Genomic DNA, 20,749 nt, shown 5'->3' on the forward strand with positions numbered 1-20,749 from the left:
CTAAGATCAGTGTTTTTCAAACTTTGAGCTGTGACCAAGAATAAAAAACATTTTATATTATAAACTGCTATACAATAGGTATATGCAAGCAAATAGTTCAAATAAAATATCAGAAGATAATACTTCATCTTCTATGCAAAAGAAGACATTAAAATATTTAAAATTAATATTCAATCTAGTTATTGCTGAGGTTCACTATGATTCACTATAAAATTTTTTATAAAATTTCATTTTTCTTCTTTTAAATGTTAGTTGTTACCTACTAAACTGATTTCTTGGCCCATGAATGAGTCATGACCCACAGCTTGGAAAACACTGCTCTAGGTGTCATCAGAAAAACATATATTTGAAAGTGTATTTTTAAGATTTTTTAGATTAATAGAAATAGAATTTTTACATTTTGAAGTAGTTGTGGGGGAAAAAAATCTTTAAAAAGAAGAAAATCTGAGAGGATTTTTAAAAATCGTTAGACTGCAAGATAAATAGGAAACACAAATAAAACAGGAATGAATCCATTTCTATAATACAATGAATATAACGTCTCTCAAGAAACTCAGAATTAATAATGATCCCTTTACAGAGATAATCAGAATTATTTAGCATGTTCTTGAGTTCTCATCTACTATAATTAAGCAAGGAAATGATTCCAGAAAGAACTATGATTTGCTGATCAAGGGCCTTGGGAGAAATCTAATAAGTATGTTAGGGGCGCCTGACTGTCTCAGTCAGTAGATTGTGTGACTCTTGATCTCAGGGCCATGAGTTCAAGCCCCACGTTGGGCATGGAGCTTACATTTAAAAAAAAAAAAAAAAAAAAAAAAAAGTATGTGAGACCTTTAGGAAGAAGACTTTAAAAGTTTAGTAAAGGACATATAAAACACCTAATCATGGAAAGGTGCTACTATGTTCAACCATAAGAACGCCTAATAATGTGATGTCCTTCTCCCTTAAAATTAAAATTAGTCAGTTAAGTTTTCTTTCCATATATTATACGATAAAACTACCAGTATATAAATATATTAGTAATATTGACGTGACTGTTAAATTTTTATTCTACAACAGAATGTTACATAATTACTAAGTATTAGATCAGTTTTTGTTGATGATTTTGAATATTGAATAACATCTATATAGTGCTTATAACATAATAAAAAGAAGCATTTCTCATTACAGAAACTGACAGAAGGCCAGTATGAAGCTCAGAGCAGGCAAGGGAGAGTAAGGTGAAAACACTGGCCTTGTATGGGATGTCAAACATTTTGGAAGATCATTGAAGGGTTTTAATGAAAGTGATACAATTACACTTGTCTTTGAAAGAGATCTCTCTGGTTGCTCTTTGAATAATGGTTTGGAGGTGGTGAAAAGTGTGTTTAGCAAGATGAGCTAGCCTTAAGAATAGTTGAGTGAAGAGATAATTGTGACTTGGTTGTGACAGAGGAAAGTGTGAGCAGTGGTTAGTCTGGACAGGTTTTTAATTACTAGATGATTACTAGATGGTAGTGACATTGCTCAAGGTAAGGTACATGGAAATAGAACCCAGTTTCGAAAGGGCAGATTATAGGTTCGTTTTGGAGCCACTAGATGAGAGATTTCTATAAAATCCAAGTGGGAATGTCAGGTCAGTAATAAGAATCTGGGGACACCTGGGTGGCTCAGTAGGTAGAGTGTTGGACTCTTAGTTTCGGCTCAGGTCATGATCTCATGGGTCTCGAGACTGAACCGCATGTTGCGCTCCACACTCAGTGGGGAGTCTGCTGGAAAAGTCTCTCTTCTGCCTCTTCCCCCGCATTCATGTTCTCTATCTCTCTCAAATAAATAAGTCTTAAATAAGAAAAAAGAGAAGAATCTAATACTTGTTTGATTTGTGGTCCAGATGTGGATATATGACAGTCCTAGGCATCAGGTATAGGAGGAGAAAAGCAGAGGAATGTAGGCTTAAGCCCCAGTGGGTTGATATCTGATAAGAAGAAACCTCTATATCTGACACACACATTTGTTCTAATGAAACAATTAAAAAATCAAAATTTTTACATTAATGAGACTTAAATTTGTAAGATGATACCAGTGCTCAGCTATACAAGCTTTATTTGATTTTTTTCTATGTGCCTACTGTATTTCAATATTTCTATACTGTAAATGAGCTATTTCATGATGACCAATTACTTAGTCTGACTTCTGATACCAGATGGTTCATAATCTCCTAGCAGTGAAACACAATTACCTATTCACCTAAATATTTCAGGTATTAGAAAACATAATCAAGGGGCGGCTGGGTGGCTCAGTGGGTTAAAGCCTCTGCCTTCGGCTCAGGTCATGATCCCAGGGTCCTGGGATCGAGCCCCGCATGGGGCTCTCTGCTCAGCAGGGAGCCTGCTTCCCTCTCTCTCTGTCTCTGCCTGCCTCTCTGCCTACTTGGGGCCTCTGTCTGTCAAATAAATAAATAAATAATCTTAAAAAAAAAAAAGACAAAAGAAAACATAATCAAAATCTTTTCAGTAGGTACTTAAATCACAATTGTAACTTTTCCTCAAATAAATGAAATAATTAATGGGTGAGTATAGCCAGGAAGTGTTTCTTGACTATATGAAACTGTATTAAGCAAATACATAAAACAGATAAAAGGAACCCAGTAATCTGTATATGGACTTGATATACATAAATTTCTTTTTCAATGCAAGCATCAACCTAAATTATTAAGAAACCAAAAGGGTTATCACTGATCCTTTACAGTTGCCCAAATTGGGGTTTGTTAAGTGCACTCAAGGATTAACTTCCTATGTCTACACTGTGTGTGGCTTTGGTTTTATTAATAATGTGATGCATATTAGAAGTGAACTCATCCACATCAAGGTCTTACTTATGTTCTTGACATCCACTAAATCTCAAATAAAGCAGAACTGTGGAACTTATCTTAAATCTCTCCTTCATCCCTTCATCCTTACTCTCAATTCCCCTTCGATAGTCTTCCTTTAGATGTGACTGATCATTTCTCAATTTGATTTAGGATACAGTCCTCTCTCAAAAATTATCACAGTGGTCTTTCAACTATTGTTTCCGAAGCCTACCTTATCTGCTGCATATGTTATACTATCTTCAATGATTTTTCTTTTAAGATTTTATTTATCTAGTTTAGAGAAGGAAACAGAGAGCATGAGCAGGGTAGGGGAGAGTATCAAACTTTCTTAGCTCCAGGATTGGATCCCAACGTGGGGCTCAAACTCACAACCTTGAGATCATGACCTGACCTGAAACCTCAGTGACATTTTGAATAGAGACATTTGTCATGCCTGTTCTCCTTGGGAAAAAAGGTCTTACATGTTTCTACTATCATTAGCAATCCAGTCTCTTTTCATGGTGTCCCACTGTGTCTTCCTCAGTTTGTGGCCATTATAACGAGAAAAAGAAGCCATTAGTTTTAGACAACCAGTTGCCCACTTACCGATATTTGAAGCTGTCAGCACAGGACCTGATGCGTAGTATTGCGCCTTATGTTTATTGTTATAGAAACTTTCGTTATACAGACTTGTTGCACTGTGTCAGAGTTTTTCAGCGTCTCCTCTTGCCACTAGGAACCCTGTCTTGATTTACTCCAAGTGCCCAGTACAACTGAATAAATACAATGTGGGGTGGGTTCTTCTCTTTAGCAACGTGAGCACTTTTCCTCTAACACCATTTAGATTTCTAACTACTTGTAACATAGAACTTGAATTTCAAAAACTAAATTAAAGCATAACAATGACCAGTAGTTCAGGTTTTTTAAGAAACAACCCATGTGATTTTCTGTGATAGCTCTTTTACTAGGGTAAGTATGAGTCTTAACGTCAACTGCACATCGGCAATGATTGATGATTCGTTTTCATACCTAAGACTCATGTCATTATGAAGCAACTTTCATGGGCTGTCTTTTCCTGTAGGAGAAAAACCTTGAAGATAATTTACAGAGTTTGGCTACACGATTAGCTCCAATTTATAAGCAGTATGCTCCCGTTGCTTATCAAAACCAGGTATGTTTGGGGACCGTGTATGCAGTGCTCTTAAATATGGTTGAAATTTCTATATAAGCCACATCATTGTTCATAGGAAAGCTTCAGATTTGAACTTGAGTGTATATCTATTTTTACAGAACAGCTTAAAAAATGGTCTAGCCTGGGGGCGCCTGGGTGGCTCAGTGGGTTAAAGCCTCTGCCTTTGGCTCGGGTTATGGTCCCGGGGTCCTGGGATCAGGCCCCGCATCGGGCTCTCTGCTCGGTGGGGAGCCTGCTTCCCCCCGCCCCTGCCTGCCTCTCTGCCTGCCTCTGCCTACCTGTGATCTCTCTCTCTCTGTCAAATAAATAAATAAAATCTTAAAAAAACAAAAACAAACAAACAAAAAAAAGTGGGCCAGCCTGGATGTGCCTGGCTGGCTAGTGGGTAGAGCATGTGACTCTTGACCTCAGAGTCATGACTTTCAGGCCAGTGTTGGGTGTCGATATTACTTTAAAAATATTTTTTTTAAAGAGTAAAAAAATTATCTAGCCTGTTTTTAAAAGACTTCCTGTTATGACAATTGAATTAAAACTGCAGAGTAACAGAATTGATTAATTCTAGAAATATAATTTCTAAAACAGGAATGCATGATTGGTTCAATGCAAGAAAATCAGTGTAGTATACTAACTACATTAATAGAACAGATGACAAAAACCACATGTTCTCCCTAGAGATAGAACACATTTGACAAAATCCAACACCTTCATGATAAAAGTAGTTAACAAAACAGCAATAGAAAAGAATTGCCTTGGCCTAATAAAGGATATCTACAAAAATCCACGGATAATATCATAATTACCAAAAAAGGACTAAAAAATTTTTTGCTTAATATCTGGAACAAGACAGTATCTACTTGCCATTTCTTTTAACATTTTGCAAGAGATTCTGTTAAAAACAAGTTGAAGAGGGGTGTCTGGGGGGCTCAGTTGTTGAGTGTCTGCCATTGGGCATCCGCCTTTGGCTCAGGTCATGATCCCTGCAGGATCCCACATAACAATGCAGGATCAAGCCTCACATGGGGCTCCCTGCCCTGCAGGAAGCCTGCTTCTCCCTCTTCCACTCCCCCTGCTTGTATCCCCGCCCCCCCCATCAAATAAATAAATAAGAACAAGTTGAACAAATTCAGAGTCGAAAAGGAGATAAAATGATCTCTACTAGCCAATGGTATGATCCTATGTGTGGAAACTACTGAGGGATACACATACACACACACTCAGTATTACTGCTAATAAATAAGTTTAGCAGGGTTTCAGGATATAAGATCAATATGCAAAGTCATTGTTTTTTGTATATACCAGCACTAGGCCATCCAAAACTAAAAATAAGGAAAAACTAGATTGTCAAAATTTCTAAATTTTTGTGCTTCAAAGGACATCATCAAGAAAATAAATGAGGGGTGTAGGAAATGAGGAGATGATCATTGGGGGTACAATCCCCCAGCCATAAGATAAATAATATTTGGCCATCTGTCGCACAGCATGGGGAGCATGATTTACAGTACCATATCATAAACTCAGAAATTTTTAAGAGATCTTAAGTGTTACCACAACATACACAACATAATCCTTACTTTGTAAACGGATTGAAATATTACCTAACCTCATTGCGGCAGTCGTTTTGGAAGACATATATGTATGCAGTCATCACAAGTAGAAAATTAGTGTTAATGATCTTTTTATTTTAAACATAACCAGAAATCTAGATTTCTTAGATCTTTATTTCTGTTATCATGAATAACATGCACTCTGTTAATTGCTAACCTTTGGTTTTAAAGAGAGTTATAAATTCAATTTCTGTATTGACTTATGAACATAAGTATGTAAGTTTACCTACTTTTCATAGACATTGAAACATCACACGTGCTTCATGCACTGTAGTAGTCTCTGTTCCTCCTGGGATAATTTAGCCTTACTCTGCTCACATACTCATCTCTAACAGGTGCTGTCGTCAGCCTGCCATCAGTCACAGCCAGTCGTTGTCATTTTACCTGATGTCCTTCCATACTCTTCCTCCTGAATGTTACTGAACTGCCCATCTATTTTACCACACGAGTCAGAAATCTCTGACTTAAAACATAGAATTCGTTTAGATACGTGGTCAGGAAGTGATTTTTACTTTTTACTAAAGGTGATTCTTTCTGGCTCTTAAAACTGTGTCATACATTTCTCTTTTTAGGTAGAATACGAACATGTGGCCCGAGAATGTCGGCTTGGCAGCAAAGAAGGGCGTCCTTTCTCTGGAGTCACCGCTTGCCTCGACTTCTGTGCCCATCCTCATAGGGACATTCACAACATGAATAATGGAAGCACTGTGGTATGTACCTGGGTGGCTTTTGATCCTAGAAGGTCCATAGCTGTATGCTTAGGCTGAGCTCCTGAAATAGGATGATTGTTAAAAATCCTGTTTTATGTTCTGCGCCACATAGTGCGTAATATCAATGCTATTAAGTTATTGTCGATATACTTGCACAAAGTTACAGAACTGGCCTTAGATATTTTGTTGAAAGTCTTGGATCATTGTGGTGTGGTTGCTAGGAGGTAGGAGTACAATTCTGTGCCATCAAACTGGTAGGTAGGAAGTTAAGCAACTTACCGTTTTTTGTTTTTGTTTTTTGCCTTCTGTGCACTTCAGGGTTGTTGTGAAGGAACTATGCCAAATATATCATCTTTTTTGTGTGTGTTTGTTCTTAGTGCCAGTATATATGTGTGAAGTTACATTAATATGCCAGCATTGTCAGAAATACTTGCATTGAGGGCGCCTGGGTGGCTCAGTGGGTTAAGCCTCTGCCTTTGGCTCAGGTCATGATCCCAAGGTCCTGGGATCGAGCCCCGCATCAGACTCTCTGCTCGGCGGGGAGCCTGCTTCCTCCTCCCTCTCTCTCTCTCTCTCTCTGCCTGACTCTCTGCCTACTTGTGATCTTGGTCTGTCAAATAAATAAAATAAAATTATTTAAAAAAAAAAAAAAGAAAGAAATACTTGCATTGAGCTGTGCAGCTAGGCTTACAGACATGAAAAGAATTACATGTCCATAGCATGAAGTCAATCAGGAGATGTTTCAGTTAGTTAAAAGACCCTGGGGAGAATCATGCAATAGTCCTTTTGTAAGTGGAATGGATTTGCTTCCAGTAATTTTCTTCTCCCCTGGTAAAACATACCACTCTGTTTTTGCACTACACCAGTCTGTTTGGTTAGCTCCATACAAGGAAGATAACCACAGGCTCCCGAGAAAGTAATCCATTTAATCCATCTAAAGGTAGCCTGCCTTTGTTGTCTGGCCAATAAAGTCTAGGAGTGATAGATTAAGGAGCCCCCCCCCCTTTTTTTTTTTTTCGTTTTTCTTAATCTTTCTTCTCCGTTCTTGTTGACTGTAGTGTTTGACCCATCAGTGTTATTTTCAGATGCTGAAATATTATAATCTGTCCGGGTGAATCTTCTCCAGAGCGTGGTTCGTTGTCATTGCTTGGCTAGTACATTTTACCTGATTTGCTTCCTTACAGACTATCTGTGCTCAGGCTGAATTAGGTTCAGAATCAAACTAAATTTTGGTTCCACTTCTCTCGTGCTCCTCCTTGTGCATTACTCTGCTGCCTCGTCTCCACTGCTCTCGTTCATGCCAGGAGGCTCGTTCCCAGAACCTGACAGAACTCCAAATTTCCCCATCTCTGAAACCCTGAGTTCTTCAAATGTGGCTGCAGTTCCCTTTTCACCCTGCCTGCTGCTTCCGTCCTTCTAATTATGCTCCTCATATCTACTCCTTGTCACCTTCTTAGTCCCCCTGCGAACAAATAAACTGAGTAAAATAAACATTTATTGGTGGAAGAGTCTACTTTTTAACACAGTTACTTTAAAATTACTGGTAATACCCAAGATAATTCAGTATTTCAAGTCTTGCTGGTAAATGTGATTATAAATATTGAGAAAATATTGTGATTTTTAAAACTTTATCTTACTTTCCCGTCTGTATTCATCAAGTCTATTGACCTTACAATCAGGCAGTTTTATTTCTTCTAGCATCTTAGAAAGAGCCCTTAGCTCTAGGAGAAATGTTTTTAATAAAAATAATGAAACAATTGGATATATTTTTGTTGGCTCTTTAATGACCCTTGAAAATTCATTACCACTAAGATACTAATCTATGAAGAAAAATGTGAATATTAGGTCAGGAATTTTCTGTATGTAGTTCTGTAGTTTAATTATCTACAATGAATAAAAATAACTTTTAAAGTCAGGAGGACTGAGATAGGTTATATTTCAAGACAGAATTTTCTTCAGATGTCTTGTCTTATTCACATGCAAAAGAAAGGTGGGTAACTTAACTGGTACGTCCCTAGCCAGAATAGAAGCAACATGAAGCAGAAAGAGAAAATTTATCAAAATGAAATGTTCAATTTTTTAAAACTATTCAATTTTTTAAAAATAACTAATTTTTAAAAAATAATAAAAAATCAAATGTAAAAATAAAGCTATTAGAATATAAGTCCTGCTGGAGAGAGAAATCTCTTGTGCTCCTTTTACTTCATTAATATCTCTTCCATTCATTTAGTGAAGAGAAAAATCACCCTGACATGGGGGGAAATGCAGAAAAAAAAATCTATATATCTATAGATAAATTCCACTTATAAGCAGAAGTGAAGAAATCCTAAAAGAAAACAGCAAATTAGAAAATTCTTCATAATTAAACCTCCTCTACACAAAGAATGAGACATTATTTAAGAAATAGGGAAATACATAGGCTAAAATAATGTCTTCTTAATACTTAATATTTTAAATGAATGCTATGGACAGTCCAGTAGATATTCCCTAACTTAGGCAATGAAGTAAAATGGAATGTAACAAAAGGCCTAATGTTTAAAATATAGGAGTTTGGGGCTGCATGACTGGCCAGTTGGAACAGCATGTGACTTGATCTTGGTGTTACGAGTTTGAGCCCCACACTGGGGCTAGAGTTTACTTAAAAAGTACTATAAAATACATAAATGTATATAATACCATTGACTTATAAGATCAACTCAAAATTATACTGGTCTTCTTAAAAACAGTTGATAAATTCCTAGAATTGAAGCGTGTTGAGTGACTTAATATGTATTCTTTATCCAAAATCACTATACCAGCAGTAACCCACTGGAAAACAGAATGGGAATACAGACCCTTTTGACATTGGCAACAGTTAGAAGGTAGAAATGACTGTGATGAATGTGCAGGACCTATTTCATGTTTTCTTTCTGTCAGGTTTGTACTTTAACAAGAGAAGATAACCGCTCCTTGGGGGTTATCCCTCAGGATGAGCAACTCCACGTTCTACCGCTCTACAAACTCTCGGACACAGATGAGTTTGGCTCTAGCGAAGGAATGGAAGCCAAGATCCAGTCTGGGGCCATTGAGGTGCTCGCTCCCCGCCGTAAAAAAAGAACACGTTTTACCCAGCCAGTTCCTCGTTCTGGGAAGAAGAGGGCAGCAATGATGACAGAAGTTCTCGCACATAAGATAAGAGCTGTGGAGAAGAAATTCATTCCTCGGATCAAGCGCAAGAATCACGGGACAACAAACAGTAGCAAGGCTTCCTCGCTGCCGCTTTTAGGTGAGGCCTGTGGACGCTCCTGAGTTTCTGTGCACAACTCCCATTGGCCAGAGGGTTGGGACTTGCCTTTGCACTTTATTTCCTCTCTCTTTTATCTTTGCCGCTCTCCTAGGCATGAGGCATTCTGGGGAAAAAAGAAAGAAAGAAAAAAAGAACCCAACCTGAGATCAGATATCAATTCAGTTAGGTAGTTATTCTTAAATCTCCTTGGTTTTTAATACAGGTTGGTTTAGAGTTTAAAATAAGATACTGACAACTTTCACATACGCAATTTCTCTGTACTGGCCAGAACTCAGAGTCAACAAGAAGGTGGCCCCTCCGTATTTCTTGGTATTTTTTCTAGTTATGGTGTTTGTTTTGTTTTGTTTTTGTTCCCCATCTGTTTGGAAGTCGTACTCCTCCTTCTTGGCATCTGTGATCGCTTCCTTGAAGTCTTCCTCAGTCAAGTTTAGCATCAATTTAAGTGAGGCAGTCAGCAGGTATTACCGAGCACCCCTTTGTGTGGTTGGGGGTGTTGGGAATGTATCGGTGAAAGATTTAGAGGGAGTGCTGTGCAAGCAAACCAGTTGAATATGGTTGTTAGAGAGTCATTTGCTGAGAATGAGGAATTAGAGTCAAGGCCTCAAAGCAATGAACATCATGAGTGAATTTTATTTGGAGAAATAGCATTCCAGGCAGAGTAAATGGCCGATGTAAAGGTCAGGAGGGAAGAATTTGCCTGGAACACTTGAGGCAAGCAAGGAGGCCAGTGTGGCTGACGCGGAGCAGGAAACGGGAAGAGCAGGAAGTAGATCAGAGGGGGAAGAGGGTGTCTGAGCGGCTCATCTCAGGCTTCATTGACTGCTGTTGAGGGAAAGGAACGTTATTGGCTATTTCAGAATCTAGAAGGGCTGGGGCACCTGGCTGGTTCATTTGGTGGAGCGTGTGACTCTTGATCTCAGGGTTTTCAGTTCAATCCCACATTGGGTATAGAGATTACATAAAAATGAAATTAAAAAAAAGAAAGAAAGAAAGAACAGAGAAGGACTATAACCTGACTGAAACCTAGCATTCTGCTTACTGGGTTGAAACCAGAAAACAGTAGGCAGAGAACAAACAGTAGGGTGATGGTATAGCGGCCATTCTAACAGCTCAGGAGAGAGGTGATGGAGCTTGGACCAGATTGGCTAATGAAAAGAATGTGAGAAATGTCTGGTCCTGGATGTTTTCAAGGTAGAGTCAACAAGATGTCTCATAAATCTGGAATGTAGACAAAAAAAGAAGTGTGTGTGTTTATCCTGATGTTGGTCTGAAGGACTTGGAAAGATGGGGAAATCACCGAAGGTTATGAGAAAAGGGGAGAAAGGGATAGATTTGGAAAGATACAGAGGGAAATCAGAAGCTCACTTTTGGACATGTCAGTTTCTTTTTTTTTTTTTTTTTAAGATTTTATTTATTTATTAGACAGAAATCACAAGTAGGCAGAGAGGCAGGCAGCGTGAGAGAGGGGGGAGGCAGGCTCCCTGCCCCATGCGTAGTTCAATCCCAGGAGCCCAAGATCATGACCTGAGCCAAAGGCAGAGGCTCAACCCACTGAGCCACCCAGGCGCCCCAACATTTTTAATAACAGAATAATTCTTATTTCATCTATATCCTTATCCAGGCGCCACCCCTTCAAAATTTTTGATAACAAATTGCAGAAGTCGGGACACCTGGTGGCTCAGTGGGTTAAGCAGCTGCCTTTGGCTCGGGTCATGATCCCAGCGTCCTGGAATCCAGTCCTGTGTCAGGCTCCTTGCTCAGCGGGGAGCCTGCTTCTCTCTCTGCCTCTGTCTGCCACTCTGCCTGCTTGTGCTCTCTTTGACAAATAAATTAAGGAAAAAAAATCTTTAAACAAATTGCAGAAGTCACATCATATTATCAATTACCTCATCAGTATGTGTCACTAAAAGATAAGGAATGTTAAGAACCATAATACCCAAAACAAATAAATCAAATAATGCCTTAATACCAATCAGTGCTCACACTGCTCCATCTGTCTCCTAAATGATTTTTCTTTTTTGACATTTGGTATGTTTAAATCAGTATCCAAACAAGGTCACACATTACAGTTAGTTGTTATGTCTCCTATACCTTTTTTCATTTAAAGCTTGCTTTTCCTATTTTTTGTTCTTTTTTCTTTTTTACATTTATCAGAAACCATTATCCTGTAGAGACAAATTCAGCTTCAGTTTTAAAAACACTTAACTATGGGCTCGCTTCGGCAGCACATATACTAAAATTGGAACGAAACAGAGAAGATTAACATGGCCCCTGTGCAAGGATGACACGCAAATTCGTGAAGCATTCTTTTAAATAAATAAATAAATAAATAAATAAACACTTAACTATGGGGACACCTGGCTGGCTCAGTAGGTAGAGCGTATGACTTGATCTTGGGCGAGATGGCGAGTGGAACCCCATGTTGGATGTAGAGCTCACCAAAGCAAAAACAACCAACCAGAAAACAAAAAACAATTGCTGTGGCATGGACACTGGCTCATTTCTATACTCTTGTTTTTTTACATCAGGAAACACAGTATCTGATGGTATTTCTTTTTGTGATGTTAAGGCCGATCCATGGTACAGGTGTTGTCAACATGATTTACTGATTATAATGTTCCCTAGGAGCTTTTTGCCTGATGGTTTTAGAAACACTTACTACAATGTTCTATATTCTTTATTCCATCAGGAGTAACACAGTCTACCGTTCTTTATCCATTTGTTAGGCGATCTTTTAAAAAGAAATACTGTCCTTACCAAGAACTTATTAACTCTGAGATATGGGTCATATAGAGAAATTAGAATAAGTGCTTGGCAATTTGACTTTACTCTCCACTTTTCAGAATACAAGTTAATTTCTAGGCATCTTCCAATGTGTTCAATTTCGTTTTCATTTAGTATCATTTTGATCTCATGTTTTTTATATTTTTGTTATTTTATTGGCAGTATTTCTAGTTCATTATTATTTATAATTTATATTTCAGTGCACATTATATAGGGTTATTTTCCCCCCAATTAAATATGAAAATGCTTTTTAAAGTCCTCAAATTGAGGCGTGCCTGGGCGCTCAGTTGTTAAGTGTCTGCCTTCGGCTCAGGTCATGATCCCAGGGTCCTGGGATCGAGCCCCACATCTGGCTCCCTGCTAAGTGGGAAGGCTGCTTCTCCCTCTCCCTCTCCCGCATCCACTGCTTGTGTTCCCTCTCTCTCTTTCTCTCTCTCTCTCTGCCAAATTAATAAATAAAATCTTGAAAAAAAAACCAAACAAATAAAGCCTAAAAAAAAAAATCCTCAAATTGAAACCAAATATCCTTAAATTGTCCCATCTTTGATCAGTAGAAACCCATCATGCTGGCTTCTGAACTTTTTGTCATGACCCCAATTGTTTTTGAGGGCTTCCTTAGCTTCTGTTCTGACAAGATGTTCTAGGCTCATCTTATATAATCCTGCCCAGTATATAAATTCAGCCATCTCTTCAGGGAGTCTAAAGAAAAAAATACACCTTGAATTTATACTGAAACTCCACATTAGAGTTACAGGGTATTCCTTAACCTTAATTTTTATTGTTGTTGTTGCTGCTGCAAAGGAGAGTTGGCTTATTTTGCGTTTTGTAAGATGAGAGAAATGATGGTGGACATTTATATAATGCTAGGAAAGATTCAATAAATAGACTGTGACGAGGCAAGGCAGAGAGAATTAGCATTCCTTTTTGCTTGTTAGCTCCATTCACAAATACTTAGTTTGATTTATTTATAGATTCCCATGCCTAGTTCCACGCTGCCTGTAAACAGCATGCCTGTCATTTTCATCTTTTTGTCATTCCCTAATAGCATCTTCACAAGCTATGTTTTCAGTAACTTATATCCTGTTAGTAGTCCTCTGCACAATGTTTGGCTTATAGCCCCTTGTCCTTTTATAATCTTACCCATAAGAATGTTTTTATTATTTATCTTATTTTTTTAAGATTTTATTTATTGATTTAGAGAGAGAGAGAGCACAAGCAGCAGGGAGAGGGAGAAGCAGGTTCCCAGCTGAGCTGGGAACCCGATGTGGGGCTTGATCCCGGGATCCTGGGATCACAACCTGAGCCAAAGGCAGGCGCTTAACCGGCTGAACCACCGAGGCACCCCCATAAGAGCTTCTTAAAATAGATTTATCCATTTCAATAAAAGACTTCTTACTTTTTTTTATTCTCCTTCCCCTAACCCAAATCCTCCAAGACTCATTACTCTTTTATAATCTTTCCTCCCCATGATTTATGTTCTGTTGACAACCTCTGTAATAGATGTAACCACAGATTTCTTAATGTGCCACCCCTTGGGTTCCATGTACAAGTTCTCTTAAAAAATGAGAATTGGCAGGGTGCCTGGGTTGCGCAGTCAGTTAAGCTTCTGACTCTTGATTTCAACTCAGGTCGTGATCTCAGCGTTGTGAGATGGAGCCCTGCATCGGGCTCTTCACTGGGACTCGAGCCTACTTAAGATTCTTTCTCCCTTTGCCTCCTCCAACCCCCTAAAGAGAGAGAGAGAGAGAGAGAGAGCTGAGGCACTTGGCTGGCTCAGTCAGTGGAGCATGAGACTCTCCATCTCAGAGTGGAAAACCCACACAGGGCTCTCTGCTCAGCAGGGAGCCTGCTTCTCCCTCCCTCCTGCCTGCCTCTCTGCCTACTTGTGATCTCTCTCTCTCTCTATCAAATAAATGAATAAAGTCTTAAAAAAAAAAAAAAAGTTGGGGCGCCTGGGTGGCTCAGTGGATTAAAGCCTCTGCCTTCAGCTCGGGTCATGATCCCAGGGTCCTGGGATCGAGCCCCACATCGGGCTCTCTGCTCTGCGGGAGGCCTGCTTCCTCCTCTCTCTCTCTGCCTGCCTCTCTGCCTACTTGTGATCTCTGTCAAAAAAAAAAAAAAAAAAACTTAAAAAAAAAAGTAAAATAAAATAAAAGTGAAAATTATCTTGGTGCTGGCTTAAGCAGCACATATACTGAAAGTGGAACAACACAGAGAAGATTAGCATGGCCCCTGTGCAAGGAAGACCTACAAATTTGTGAAGTGTTCCATGTTGTATTTTATTTACTTTTTTAAAATTTTATTTACTTTTTTAAGCTTTTCATGTTTAAAAAGAGAGAAATAATTATCCTGTCTCCAGGTTGTATTGCATTATGTTAGTTTCAGGGGTACAATATATTACATGTGCTTGTTATTATATTGTTAATTACTTTAAAACATGGCCACATTTTCTATTTCTGGTCCTAAAATCTGCTGCTTTTGCTCAAGCAGAAAATTTTTAGAACCTCAAAACAGGAAGAATGTCCTCAAGAAAATGTTTCCATTTGATATGAGGTTTGTGTGGTTATGTCTAAACAGATTACCTACAATGGCCGATGTGGTAATAAAGATCTTCCTAATCAGTGAGAAAGAAACAAGGCTTACATGCACCCGGTCTTGAGGGCCACAAATGACTTATTTCCACTAAAATTTCTTAACGTGACTTCCCTTTGCCTAATAATTGAGTTTGCCAGTTATGCTGTTTTCTCAATAACTATTACTTTATTTTTACTTTTTTGAAAGTGAGATCATGCGATATCTAAAATGTATCTAAATATCTCTTTGGGTAGAAATACTGCTCTAAATCGTCATGTTATCCCCTGCATTGTGTTCCAATGTATGATTTTAACATTTAACTTCATCGCCAACTAGGTCATTTCTAATCTCTTACTGTTTCAAACAATGGACATCCTTCTGGCTAAATCTTTGTGCTTATTTATATTATTTGCAAGGGGAAGAATTCTTGAAGTAAAATTGTTGGGTGAAAAAGCATACCAGACGACGTGCAATTTTTAATGCCTGCTTGTGTGTTTGACTTAAAGGCAAGAGAACAAAACTGGCCGACATTGCCGTCACCGATGTTTTGTTACATTATCCTTTGTATTTCTCTTTAAAATACTCCTTAAAGACAATTCCCAAAAAGTAGTTGTACTTATCTTCGCATTTGGTGTCCTTTTCTCTGTTTAGGGAATAAAACCGAAGCCTTGCAACTTGAAATAAAAAGTGAAACTGAACCCCATTTTATCTTCAAAGGTTCGGACAACACTAAAACCTACTCATTGACCCCATCCATTCCTCACCCATTGAAAGAGGCAAACATACCTCCAGGTTTCTCTTGGTCCCCTAAGACGGCGTCAGCCACCACAGCTCCTTGTAAGAGTGATGCGTCCGTTCCCTACGGGTTTTCAGAAAGAAGTAGCAATCCCCACTGCACGGTGCCTTCTGCGAGACACAGCGGTGCTAATGCAGCTGCGGGGGAATGCACTGGAATTGCACAGCCTGGCGAAGTGGTTTCTCTGCCCACGCTGCCCGCTCCCGTGGCAGACACCCTGGTTTATTCTGAGCCGCCCACTGGTCCGTCTGAACAGCCACCTTCCAATCACCCAAGCCAGCAGCCCCCCTGCCCCACTTGTCCCCATGACCTGGCGTCCTCTCTAGTGGAAGAAGACGAGCCGCATTCTGATGCCGACGAGCCTCTGTCCGACGACCCCCTGTCCGACGACCCCCTGTCCCCCGCGGAGGAGAAGCTGCCCCACATCGATGAGTATTGGTCAGACAGCGAGCACATCTTCCTGGACGCCAACATCGGTGGGGTCGCGATAGCGCCTGCCCACGGCTCGGTTCTGATCGAGTGTGCGCGGCGGGAGCTTCACGCCACCACGCCCGTCGAGCACCCGAACCGGAATCACCCCACTCGCCTCTCCCTTGTTTTCTACCAGCACAAAAACCTGAATAAGCCCCAACACGGTTTTGAACTAAACAAAATTAAGTTTGAGGCTAAAGAAGCTAAGAATAAGAAAATGAAGGCCTCGGAGCAGAAAGACCAGGCAGCTAATGAGGGTCCCGAACTGTCCCCTGAAGTTAATGAGTTGAACCAAATTCCTTCTCATAAAGCGTTAACATTAACCCATGACAATATTGTCACCGTGTCCCCTTATGCTCTCACACATGTTGCAGGACCCTATAACCATTGGGTCTGAAGGCTTTTCTCCCCTTCTTAATGCCTTTGCTAGTGCAGTGTATTTTTTCAAGGTGCTGTTAAAAGAAAGTCATGTTGTCGTTTACGTATCTTCATCTCACCCATTTGAAGGCTGAGGTAAAAAACAAAAACAAAAACAAAAAAAAACAAAAATGGGGTGGGTATTTCTTAACTGTGACTATATTTTGACAATTGGTAGAAGGTGCACATTTTAAGCAAAAATAAAAGTTTTATAGTTTTAAATACATAAAGAAATGTTTTGGTTAGGCGTTAACCTTGATAGAATCACTCAGTTTGGTGCTTTAAATTAAGTCTGTTTACTATGAAACAAGAGTCATTTTTAGAGGATTTTAACAGGTTCATGTGCTATGATGTAAAATCAAGACACAGTGTTAACTCTACACAGCTCCTGGTGCTTACCCACATCAACAGTTAAAAATAAGCTGCATTATTATTTCATGGTGCCATCGTTCCAACATCTTCCAATCATTGCTAGAATATCGGCATATTCCTTTGAAATAAACCAATGAAATGTTTTCTCTCTCAAAATATCTCTCCTGTATAAAATAATTCATTATTGTTAATAATGGTTGGAGGCTGTTCATAAATTGTAAATATATATTTTAAAAGCACTTTCTATTTTTAAAAGTAACTTGAAATAGTATAGTATAAGAATCTTATTGTCTATTGTTTGTGCATATTTGCATACAAGAGAAATCATTTATTCTTGCTGTGTAGAGTTCCATCTTGTTAACTGCAATATGTATTCTAATCATGTATATGGTTTTTTTTAATGTGTCCTTTCTCATGCAAATATTAGCTACTTATATAAAATAGTTAGAACATGCAAAAATCGTTAATTTTCTCTAAAGTTGGGATTAGGAAGCATATCACCAATATCGATTAACATTTTATTTGGAACTAAGTAAGCGTGGTCTCTTCTGATTTATCAAGCAACAGTGGCCCTAATTTCACTTTCACCCCAGCTTTCTCAAAATACTCATGAAAGGTTTTTCCAAAAGGAGATGGGACATTGTAGGATTCAGAAGAGTCAAATGCTTCTAAAGTTTCAAGGTGATAAAATATAAAAATGAAGTAGCAAGAACCCAACCCATTCCAAATTGCCTTATTTGTTTTGGTACAGAATAAGAATAAAATTCCCATAGAAATCTTGTGAAAACAAATCCCCTATTGTTGTCACACATCCACACATCCCAAACAGTAGGAGTGGTAATCTAAGTATGGTATTGCCCATTAAGAGCTAATCCAAAGTAGTTTATCTAAGCATATTAGTATTAGGGAAATAAAAACCCATCTTCTCTGATACTTGCCTGTGTTCTAGGTAACAGGAAAATAGGCATTCCATTTAAGTTAGCCCTCCCGTATTTTTTCCCGTTACTTATTGGCTCATTTTATAGCAAAACAAAAAGAATTGCCCAAACAAAATGTTTAGAGCAAGAAATTTCAATGAAATACTTGATTCTATTAAAATGAAGAGGTGCTATAACATTCAAAGTGTCAGATACCTTGGGAGTGTGGAAAACCTAAATAATGGTGCTTCTCCCTTGGAAATGCCATAGGAAGCCCACAACTGCTAACACTCAACAATTTTGGTGCAAAAGCAAACAGTTCCAGCAAGCTCTAAAGAAAAACTCATTGTAACTTATATTAAAATAATATATGGTGCAAAGTATCAGTTTCAAGCTTTTGACTAGTCCAACTAAAGGAATATGAAGGGATTGTATATAACAAATACCATTGGTAGACCATCATCTTGTACAAGTAAATTTCTGCTTCTTGAATATGTAAAATAGGGTGATTCATTGACTTGTTTTAGTATTTTGTGTGCCTTAGATTTGCGTTTTAAAACATGTATATTTTTGTGAGCCTAAGGTTTCTTATACATATAAGTATATAAATAAGTGATTGTTTATTATTTCAGCTGCTTTGATATCTACTAGTATTAGACTATCAGGAATACACCCTTGTGATATTTCGTTTTAGATATTAGGCCTTAGCTCCCACTAGAAATTTTCTCACCAGATTTAATGAATCAAGTTTTAAGACCCTTTATCCATCCACCCATCTTCCTTCCATTCAACACTTCCTGAATGTCTGCAGAATTTAAATATTAGCTTTTTTCTTTGAACTGCCACCCATGGTATACGTGAAGAATTGAAATCCTAAAAGATGCTTTGGTCCATGCTTTTCAAAGAAACAGCAAATTTCCTTCAAAAGAATCCATTGGTGGGGGGGGGGGGGCCTGGCTGGCTCAGTTGGTAGAGCATGTGACCCTTAATCTCAGGGTCGTGAATTCGAGCCCCACATTGGGCACGGAATCTATTTAAAACTGAAAACACAGAAAGAACAAAACATCTGTTGTAACATATCTGCAGCAGTTCAAGTCAGTGTCACTAACTTTGAGGTTTCTTAACAACTGAACTTGAAGTGGCTGTGTGACTTACAGGAATCCTGGGATTTGTGAAGTTGGCTGCAGCTGCCCAAAGCCAGTACATGAAAATGTCCCTTCTCAACTAAAATGTTTCCATTCCATTATTATAATTAACACCATCAATGTCCTGCCTCAACTGATAACCCCATGGTGGGAACCACATGTGATTCCCACTTTGTTGGACTCTACTTCATAAATTAACAGTTCACCATCCCATTGTCTGACCTGTGATTTTTTTTTTTTTCTTTTTAAAAGCTCGTGCTTATTCAGTGTTCTCCAGCATTGTGATTGTATGCTAGTGACACTGCTTTTAAGAAGCAAGGAAATAAATTTGTTTGAAATGACATTTTCACCAGAAAACTGGTCATCTAACATTATTTCTGCACCTTCTATTATGTTTATCTATAGCGATCACCTTTTGTATTACCTGTTTTATACTACTCAAAATGAGTTTTTCAATATTCTGCCTTTGTTCATGGTATGATAATTGAATTAGTTGATACGTGACCCCCCAAGTTAACCCAACTGTCCATAGTATGTTACAAACATCCTAACTACAGTGAACTGCCTATTTTAGAAACCCACAAAATAAGTACGCTGCCCTTCAAAATCCCATTTCTAATGGCTCTCAGAGCATGGTTGAAAAAAATTTTTCTTCTGCTTATCAGCCTCACCTACATCTTTCCAGTTCATCCACAAAGTACCAAATACATCATGTCATAGACCTAATTGAAATATATTATTGGAAAGTGAGGCAAGCTGAAAATGTATAGCTGTAGGTAAATTTTTGCAGCACATTAGCAAAATGTTTGCAGCTTAACCTTCCAACATCTTTGTTACGCAATCTGCATGTGGATGAAATAATTTGTTAAATATAGAACTTCAACTAGATGAGATCCATAAGCAATTAGTTAAGACATAACCCCAATACATACTTAATTGAATGCATACCCTTGTGTAAATGAGATACCAGTTCATACCAAGTAACCTACTTTCTAATGTTACTACTTCAGCGGACTCAGCTGATTATCCTTTATTCCACAATAGCATGTATGAAAATAACCCTAAACTACTAAAGTTTACTCTTTGAAACAAATTCAATTGAGATTTTTTTTATCTGGGACAAAGTTTTGACATTGCATGACAACTTCCATCAATAGTGGGCACATTATTTCCTTCGAATGTGCTTAGTAAATCGGTAGCTGTCATATGACTTTTTAATAATATATAGCTACCTTCTATTTCACAACTTCTTGATGCATGGAAATTTCTTTTTTTGTCTAGAGTTAGTACAACTATGAATTTTGGTCTTCTGTAAAAATTTATGATGAGAATTGTGAAATAATATGGTAGTGGCCTCCCACAACTCTAGAACTCACACCTTAGAAGTCACACAGTTCAAGCACTGGGGCCCAGAGAGCAGTTGTTAATGTCAGTGTGTACTTAAGTTTATAATGAGAGTTCAAACTATTAAGTGGAGGCCATTTTGTGTTTTGGAGAACTGGAGGAAACAAACTTGATTTGCTCACCCAGAGAGTATCTTATCACTGGGAAATAACCTGATTGTGGTACAAGTAAAAAATCAAAATGGCTTTTTATTTTTTCTGTTGGGTTTTGTTGTTTTTTTCTGAGAGATTCAGGAAAACAAGAC

At 38.4% G+C, this 20,749-nt stretch overlaps 1 protein-coding gene across 1 annotated transcript in view; it reads left to right on the forward strand.

Moving 5' to 3' along the window:
• Positions 1 to 16,658, forward strand: part of LOC111144966 (tet methylcytosine dioxygenase 1) — a 123,673-nt gene extending 107,015 nt beyond the window's left edge. Inside the window, exons 8-11 of the mRNA XM_022499600.1 lie at positions 3,915 to 4,004; positions 6,202 to 6,339; positions 9,256 to 9,604; positions 15,635 to 16,658. Coding sequence (XP_022355308.1) covers positions 3,915 to 4,004; positions 6,202 to 6,339; positions 9,256 to 9,604; positions 15,635 to 16,647 — 1,590 coding nt within the window. The 3' untranslated portion in view covers positions 16,648 to 16,658. The remainder of the gene's footprint in view (positions 1 to 3,914; positions 4,005 to 6,201; positions 6,340 to 9,255; positions 9,605 to 15,634) is intronic.
• The last annotated feature ends 4,091 nt before the right edge of the window (positions 16,659 to 20,749 follow it).

The sequence above is a fragment of the Enhydra lutris genome, unplaced genomic scaffold (assembly GCF_002288905.1).
Source record: "Enhydra lutris kenyoni isolate GAN:26980312 unplaced genomic scaffold, ASM228890v2 scaffoldscaffold12, whole genome shotgun sequence".
NCBI classification, from domain to species: domain Eukaryota; kingdom Metazoa; phylum Chordata; class Mammalia; order Carnivora; family Mustelidae; genus Enhydra; species Enhydra lutris.